The sequence below is a fragment of the Botryllus schlosseri genome, chromosome 4 (genome assembly GCF_051294905.1).
Source record: "Botryllus schlosseri isolate E-star chromosome 4, Bs_hap1, whole genome shotgun sequence".
Classification (NCBI taxonomy): Eukaryota; Metazoa; Chordata; class Ascidiacea; order Stolidobranchia; family Styelidae; genus Botryllus; species Botryllus schlosseri.
This window is the reverse complement of record NC_137239.1, coordinates 25,398,354-25,407,499: the sequence shown is the minus strand read 5'-3', so window position 1 is coordinate 25,407,499 and position 9,146 is coordinate 25,398,354. Positions and strand designations below refer to the sequence as shown.

General features: G+C 38.9%; 1 protein-coding gene across 1 annotated transcript; it reads left to right on the top strand.

Moving 5' to 3' along the window:
- Positions 1–2,955: 2,955 nt before the first annotated feature.
- LOC145437568 (transmembrane protein 26-like) lies at positions 2,956–6,626 on the top strand. The gene is made up of 4 exons (XM_080314836.1): positions 2,956–3,584; positions 4,597–4,687; positions 5,394–5,561; positions 5,988–6,626. The coding sequence occupies exons 1-4, from the start codon at positions 3,280–3,282 to the stop codon at positions 6,522–6,524; spliced, it is 1,101 nt and encodes a 366-aa protein (XP_080170962.1). The 5' UTR covers positions 2,956–3,279; the 3' UTR covers positions 6,525–6,626.
- The last annotated feature ends 2,520 nt before the right edge of the window (positions 6,627–9,146 follow it).

Sequence of the window (9,146 nt, the reverse complement as noted above, 5' to 3'; positions counted from 1 at the left end):
AAATGAACGTAACGATGAAATGTAACGGTAACGATCAAATTCATATATGAGGAGGATCGTTCATTGTTTATTATTATTATTTATTTTGTTTATCATCAAATATCGAATATTGCAACGATTTTGTATCCTGCACGCAAATCGAAGAGGTTGGCAGCCCCATTTTACACCCACAGGAATTTAAGGAGGATCGTCGGGGGAGTGAACAAAGCAACGATTAAACAATTAAATAGTACTACAATTCCACTGTGCTATCCGAAACGCATCAATCTCACATTCACAAAGAAGAGCTTGTAATATAATGGAAATGAAAACGAAAATCGAAACAACCTGGTGTAACTTAATGTAATCGATATTTCTTTCGCACCTTGGTTCGAGCGAAGCTGTCATTATACATTACGCAAACACACGATATGGAACATGCACATTTTACCGTATATTTACATTGGCTTATCCATGCAAAGTTGTCTGCTGTTTTTTCGAGGACATTGATACCGAACTAAGGAAGGAGATCATAAAGTTTCTTTATCCAAGAGAATGCTATAATATCCTGATTAAAAACTGTTAATCGTGACAACCTATTTCGCAGGATTAAAAGTTTAACCAGAAAGTCGGGATAATCCTCGCGCGAACAGTTTTAATTATACGATTAGCATTCTGCCGGATAAGCTAACTTTATTATCTACGCCTTAAGTTTCAAGCTATACACATGTGGGTTATTTGTGCTAACTTAGTGTCCGTGGTTTATTCATACAGGCGCCACCTGAGATGTAATATATACGTGATAGTGTCGACTCAATACTTGGATATTCCGCTAAAATGCACTTTAGGCACATTTAGCTCTTCACTATCACACTAGCAACGAAAGCACAAATATAGCTTGGTTCGGAAACCGAACATTGCACATGAGAGATTCATTATCTCCCTTCGAAGTTGTAAGTCTACTCATAAAACTAGGACATGCATACAAGTTGTATTCCAATTAAAAAATTGATGCGCCCAGATTCCAACTATAGTTGGTAAGTCGCATATGACCCAGCATAGTCGATATCTGCTATGACTTCAATCTTTTCAACTCTGAAAATGATATTTCAGTAGTGCAAGATGTCGCAGAAATGATAGCAAATATATCAACAACCTATGAGAAATGGAAACGGCTTTTTTCAGTGACACTAGAAATGAATTGAGTTAAAAACGTTCTCCCGCACCCTTGAAAACTCTGTTCGGATTGAGGTTTCGGAACAGAATGTCCTCAAGACACAACAATTTCCGCTCTATAATTCTATTGTAAATGTCATTGCAATTCTATTGTGACATTAACAATGTACGATTTAACAATTTTACAGTACCACACAGGAGCTTTCAAGGCAATGTGAAGATACGTGGCGTGGAACAATGAATGTGAAAACAAAACTGAAACAATGTGCTGGACCTTAATGGGAGCGAAAGTTATGTCGCAATCCACAAATAATCAGTTTTAATAATATCTTAATGGGGAGCTCACCTATATAAAACTCCTATCATATGTTATTGGTCAGATTGTATTCCGCATTTCGGGCAAAGAGCTTTAAAAGTTAGCCAAGCCAAGATTTAGCAATATTCATCTATATCAGCGGTTTTTAACCAGGGGCCTATAGATCCCTAGGGGCTACGAAGCACCAAAGTAAAGGGTTACGAGCAAAGTTCCCTCTAATTTTTGACGAGTCTGCGCACACTCACCAACTCACTGCGCAGACCCTTGCACAACAGTGCGAAACGACTAAAAAAAGGTCATCATTTCGGATTTTCTGTGCGCAACTGAGATTTAAGTGCGCATAGACCGTGTCGGCACTGCGCATTTGCGCACGTGCGCAGCTTAGAGGAAACACATTGCTGGTTACGAGATGCGGAGTAAAATTATACGCTTTTTACGGCTCAAATTTATTTCGCAAATCAACATAAAGTAAAATTTTTGAAATTTATTCACCTCAAAAATAATAGTAAGCCAATAATAAAAAATACCATAAGTTACAGAAATGAATCTTGCCTTCTTCAGTTTTATTGATAAAATATTCAATAAATGCCTTTAAAAAATTCACGATTCGTGCGGCTAAGACAACGAATGTGTTGCAGGAATATAGAAATAAATAGATTTGTTTTGCCTTCGTGAATGGCGTAATCACGGGCTTTGTTCGCTAAGGAAAAATGTGTTTGTGAGTGACCCGCGTGTACCAGCAATATATAGCGGTAAACTGCACCCAATAATAAGGAGGTGTGGGGAGCGAGGCAGTGTTTGTGTGCAGCCTTGAAAATGTGCGGCTCGGTCATGGATAGGCGCTACGAGAATAATTTCGTGACAGCTTAACGATTTCGGCCTACGAGCCCTGAACAGATTAAGAAATACTAATCAATACGGTAGTCACGCACACGTATAAATTATGGGCTACGTTCAATGTTTCCACCGCAAAAATGGGTTCCATAATTCGTCATTTAATTAAAGAGATTCTCCTGTAGTATGTGTATGTGTACCCATACCCATGTATACCCATGAGAAGAACCATCATTGAAAAGCAAACGGTTTTATGTCAAAAATTATTCGCGACAACTTTCCACAGCAGTGGTTCTCTACCCCTTTGTCTTCGCGGAGCCCGTTTGGACTGTCACGGACCCCGGATAAGTTTTATTTCAGATTCAGCTAAATTATGTGCAACCGCACTCTGTTTTAACGGTAGGCTAGTGATAAACAGCAGCAATTTGACTTTTCAGGAAAATAACATCATACTATTAATAAAATTATGGAAACTTTTAACATCTCCAAACGAATTACGCAGCTGAATTTACGGAAATACGTGTTCATCTTGAAAATCCAAGTGTTGCCTTTGAAATGAACGAAAGCTGAAAATCCATTTCCATGAGATAGGAAGAGGCAAATGGCGAATTTCAGTCCCTTTGGTATAGATTAGGAAAAACCCGAGCTAGACATTTCTAAACAGCAATAAGTATGTATCAGTAGACCTACCCGGTGGTAATTAAAATGATTTTGCACAGTAAGATATTTCATCTCTCATTCTGTTGAAGTAAATCCTGAAGTATTAGCAGCTATCAAGCGAAACTGCATTACGATTTCCCTAAAGCTTAGAAAATTACAAATTAGGTGATCAATCATGCTGTAAATTTAGATGTTTCCCCGCCCCGTGACAATTTTTCGCGGACTTATGGAATTCCGCGGACCCCGGTTAATAACCACTGTTCCACAGGTTGTATTTTATAGTAGATTGGCCTTTACATAGCTCACGGGAAATAATGAGTTCCCCTTCGCGAAACGAGGAATGTTCGACTCAAGATAGTGATGCGACGTGTTGCGGCATCAAGAATTGTTGCCTATCAAATATCAGCGCATGCTTCAGCTTATTCCGTCAAGTGTCAATGTCCATATTTGTACGACTTCTATACGCTGTCTTTGTGAGCGGCGTATTCATATTCAAGATTGCAGTGAGAGCGGGCGGAGCAACATGGGTATATGATTGGTTGATCTTGTGCTTAGGCCTTTTCATCATCGTGGAGATGTTTTACACCGCCATACGAAGAAAGGGAAAAGAATGGAAGTGGTATGTTTAGGGTTGTGTGTATTTACAAGGGAATGTGCTTAGAAAGACGGGATGTGTTATGAAACATGGATTCATCCAATACGCATTTAAGACAAGGTTTCTGTAATTGTAGTTTTGAAGAATATATCCATCAGTAGGGCTGCATTTAAAACAAATGGTTGTTTAAAACATGTTTTAGAGAATTTTAAATAAAGGCCTGTTTAACAAAAGTCTTGTTAAATTATACCATAATTGTGTAAATACTTTCAAAAAACATGTTTTATGAGCCTGTGGACAATTTCCTCTCGATATAACCGACATATACGATACGGGGTGGTTGGAACCCACAAATAGTCGGTTTAAGGGCTATAGTAGCCTACGTAGATATTTCGTCACCGGAGCTATATTTACCCTATATTTTCAATTGTCAATGTCATTACAACATGACGTCACAATTGAATATTCGTGACGTCATCGTTATAAAAAAAACATACAAAAACAATAGAAAACATGTTTTAAACAAAGGGCCTTGTTTTAAACATGTTAGCTTTAAATTAATTTTTGTTTTAAATGCAACCCTATCTATCAGTAAGTACAAATAAATATATTATTGGAATGGCTTATTTCCGCACCATTCGTGCATTGGCCCAACGGAGCACAAAACACATAAAAGTAGCTAGTGTTGAATTTCTTAAAGTGGCACCACGTTTGCACGTTGCGTCACAGACCTTATATGCGAGAAGGATCGCCCTTGTTCATAATGTTCATACTGTAACGGCAGTTGAACCTGATATCATTCGAATGAATGATAAGCTAATGTTATATTTTTCAATCTCACTAGATATACTAATATAATATCTGTGCGACCGACGTGTATAGATCGCAATTGATGAAATGCCACAGTTATTGATATGGAGTCATTTTCACACGTAGAAGCGCATTACAGGTCGGAATGACATGCTCAAGAGTTGCGGACTAGACTGCGGATAAATCTCAATATTATTTGATCGAATGTATTATTAACCCGTTTCAGGTTCAGTCCGAGTACGTTGGCTTTGCTTATCGCAATTCTACCCACTATCTGGGAACTGCAACTAACGGATGTGCATGGTGTGGAGAAAGAGGTATATATAGGCTTACCATACGTCCTCTTTTAAGAGGATTTGTCCTCTTTTTTGACTTTTTTGAAAGTGTCCTCGGAGGACGCCCTTTTGTCCTCTTTTTTGAGATTTTGTCCTCTTTTTTGAAAATTTAGGTCAGATTCAGAGGAAATTGCGAGTGATATGCCGCAAATTAGCGCAGAAGTGAAGCTCCGGCGGGTATTTCGGAGGGAAAGGTGATTTCAGCTCTGAGCGAGAAGAAGACCTTTTTTTTTTTTAGTCATCCACCTCTCACAATGTGGAGTGAAAAACGTGATTTTGAGCTCTGAGCGGAAGTTTTTTTTTTTTTTAGTCAACCGATCATGAAGTGGGAAAAATTTACCGGTTTTTGAGAATTCTTCTCCAGTTTTGCATGTCTGAAATTTCTGAAAAAGTGTCCTCTTTTTTCATTTCCGAAATATGGTAAGCCTAGGTATATATTTCTAACTATATACATTGTCCGCATTTTCTTTTATATATTTCAACTGTTGACGTGAGGGACTATCCAAATTCATGTTTCATATTTCGTGTTGATAAGACCCAGACAATCTTATTATTGCCAGGCAGCAGCACTGCCATGGGCCATAGGCTGCGTGATAGTTGATCTGCAGAAATGTTGTTACTGTCATAGCGATTACTCCTTCATACCATTACACTTGATTCACATAAAATGCCCTATCTATATTACCAGGACGCGGTACCAGGTATAGTGCTGGCCATGGTGTTCTTGATTATGTTCGGAAAGTGGATGGCTCCTAAAGGAAAATTGTCAAATCACGAGCATTCTCTACTCTTGATTTCTACACTCGGATCTGGTGCGGACATAGTGGACCTTCTGGATATAGTGGGTGGAGAGAAGGTAACTAAAGGCGTAGCCCTTGTTAAGAGATAGCGTAGATATTTCCGACTATTTTTTTATAATATCTCCTCAAGAATATCCGTTCATCTGGCTGGTATGTAAATGATAAACAGCTCTGTTCGCTAAATGCAACGTCATGACTCTTGTTTACGAGCCCTTAACGATATCTACTTTTGCAGTTTGCACATCACGCAGGGTTACTGGTTTAAAATCACAATAAATGTTAAAAATCAAGGATTTAAAATTAAAACCCTCTGTCTATACCGACACCCTTTTTCGACACCCGTTTTATAGTCGCTGGACATATTGTGGTGATTTGGTGACATTATCATTTATAGTCGATAACCTTAAGTTACGATCGATTTAGAAGTTATTGATTCTTGTGATTACTATGAGCCTACTCGATATATATATACCTAAATTCAGGACCATGGCCCAGGATTCGACATCGTGGTACTAACCGCCTTTTCGATCAGTCTTCTGCAATTGTGTGTTACCACTACCACTGTCAAAACGCTGTCTGCGACTAACCACAAGGATAACAGTAGGAATCGTGTCAAACCAATCGGCACGTCTGAAGAGAAGGAAAGCCAAATGCAGGATCTTGACAATTCGTCCACTAGCATTAACTTGGTACGAGGAAGATACCATCTGTTTTGCTTCTACAACGAGATTTGGGCGCTAGTGCTCTGTCTCGTGTCCCAAGACGTACCATTTTTAGCCATCCGGCTGGTTGCCATCTTCGGCGTCGGTAAAGATCGGAGGTTCTCGACCCTTTTTTTCGCGATCAAAAACGTCGTCACCATACTATTGGCATTCAACCGAATCCGGGTCATTTTCAAAGAAGACTACAGACCGTGGAAGCAGCAATGCAGGGATATGCGAAACCACGAGAGCGTAGGCGAAGACTCGCACAACACTGGAGTTGAGTCGCCAAATACTTTAGAAAGCCCCGCTCCCTGAGATGAGCATGATGGTCGATATCTGTATGATGTATATTGTATATAGTTGTTTATATGCTGAACAATTGAATATAAGAACTGTATGGACATAGGTAATAAAATGATGTATCAAAAAATTGTATCTGTTCTGTTTTCCGTATAGATGATGATGTCATCTTATTAGCTGTCCAGGATGGGCAATATGTACAAGTTACAGACTGAAACCCACACGAGTAAAACAGCATAAATCGTAAGGTGATTTTTCATGAGTATAGCGACAAATATTTCAAAATGTGTAGCCGTTCGGTCGTAACAGGGCGGCTACAAATGCAATTTCTACAACAAATTGCAGCAAACTCTGGCAGATCTCGTGGACACAACGTAAATATAATAGTCTACTTTGCGTCCAAATTATTTGAGGAAAATCCTACAGTCAGCTGGATAGATTGTCGTTATCACTGAATTTTGGCATTTATAAATGAGATCCGATCGGTTATGATTTTCCCGGCCTATTTTGGTCGGTAACATTGTAAGCCGGCTTCTGTGTGTCACGCAATGATCACAGAACAGCTATTTATGCTAATGTGGCACTGCAATGTAAATATGATGTTGTTGTTGTCTCAAATTGAAGATAGAAGTGTGATCAATTATTGAAAGCAACCATTCTTCTCAGAAAACCACCGTATTCAAATTTCAAGTAATAAATTCACACGAGTGTTACTTTCCACTCTGGCTTACCTTTGTAACGTCGAGGTCACGCCTATTCGTTTTATAACCATTTGTGAAATTTCCAGCGCGTGTCGCTTTCTCGACGCGATCCAGCAAAGGAATTTGCGATAGTTGTCAGCCTATATTACGAATGAAATGTGTCTTACGTACCACGGTGGCTTAGTTATGGTAATCAGGCGTACGGTGCCGGCGATTCACGGACGACGAAACAACGATGACAGAAATACGGTTGGTACCTGTAACAAGCTTCACAGACCAAAATATACATGACTGACCGTCGTGCGCCAGTACCGAATGCTGTACGGCGTGGTATCGCAAGATGCAGTTTCTTCATAATATTACCAAACAAGTACCTCTAATTCCCTGCTTGATCGCGCCTAGAAAGCGATGCGTAACAGACAGTAAGACGAGGACAAACATTCACCTGCAGGGTTGCATTTAAAATAAAAATCAATTCAAAACAAACATGTTAAAACAAGGCCCTAATTTAAAACATGTTTTTTATAGATTTTATGTTTTTTTAAAGCCATAACGTCACGAATATTCAATTGTGACGCCATGGTGGATTGAGATTGACAATTGAAAAAATAAGGTAAAAATAGCTTCTTTGACGAAATATATGTACTACTGCTGTTGAACCGACTATTTTGAGTGTTTCAACCATCCCATATAGATATACGTCGGCTACATCGGGTGGTAATTGTCCGTAGGCTCATACAGCATGTTTTGTGAAGTATTTACACAATTATGGCCTAATTTTAAAACTTGAAAAAAAAAATTCACTGTACCTAAACATGTTTTAAACAAAGTGTTTTAAAACATCATTTGTTTTAAATGCAACCCTGCCTATATGGGTTGGTCCTTGTGCTACGTAAACAAGCGCAGATTATTTTATTAATTATAACATGCGTTCAAGATGATATTATGTAAAGCACATCCACACCGCATTTTTCAAGAAAAAAACACTACACTTGCAGAATTTTTGGAAAAGAATACGCCTGAACACTATAGTTAAAGTCAAAATCAACTAAATTTGGTGCAGTGGTTCCACCCAACCTTTTCGATTCATTACCAATCTCGACCCTTGTTTCTCAAAATCGGCCACGTTAGGAACCACTGATCTATTATAACACTATTATAACACTACATCGAATATCTCTCTCTATATATATATTTACCTATTAGACTACTTTGGTGGACAGTCCTGTTTTGAAGCAGTTGGGCGACAATTATCGCCAACAGAAGGAGACAAGCTAGGCGTCTAAAAATAACTCGATTGGTTTTGGAATATCGATTCCGCGCTTTGTCACTGGTGATTTGCGGTTTATATCGCAGCGTTTAGAATATACACGAAATGTCCTCCAACTGCGGTCGCCCTAATTTTTCCCAACTTTTGCAATATCTATTAGACCACTTTAGTGGACATTTGTTACTTAGGGAGACAATTCGCCATTTTGAATTACCAGACCATGACCATTGCTGTTACTGAACTAAGGTGGACATTGACGTCGTATTATATGACAAGGTTCGGGAACCAGTTTCGTCAAAAGAGTCATTTACCAATGACAATCACTTTTGACGTCACTATTTGAAATCCACGACGTCATCCTTGTACGATATCGATGATCGCGATATATAATTCGCCGTCTGTTTGTTTTTTATTCATGGTGTTTTGACTAATTTGGTAGTTTTAGAGTATGCCTATATTCATTTTTTGATTCCGTATTCACCGACTTTTAGCACAGCCCACTCTTAGGCTTTTATAAATCACCGCTTACGCGGATCACATGACGGCGTGGAGCCTAGATAAACCTCCAACACTTGGGTAGGAATTCTCGTGTGTTCCTCAGCCGGACTCGAACCAACAACTCATTTGTGTTGCAGCTGTGGATTATACCAATGACCACGCCATTTC

Coding starts and splice junctions, on each gene's coding strand:
- LOC145437568 (XM_080314836.1), top strand. CDS start 3,280: ATGAGTTCCCCTTCGCGAAACGAGGAATGTTCGACTCAAGATAGTGAT. Junction 3,585..4,596: donor AAGGGAAAAGAATGGAAGTG/GTATGTTTAGGG, acceptor AACCCGTTTCAG/GTTCAGTCCGAGTACGTTGG. Junction 4,688..5,393: donor TGCATGGTGTGGAGAAAGAG/GTATATATAGGC, acceptor CTATATTACCAG/GACGCGGTACCAGGTATAGT.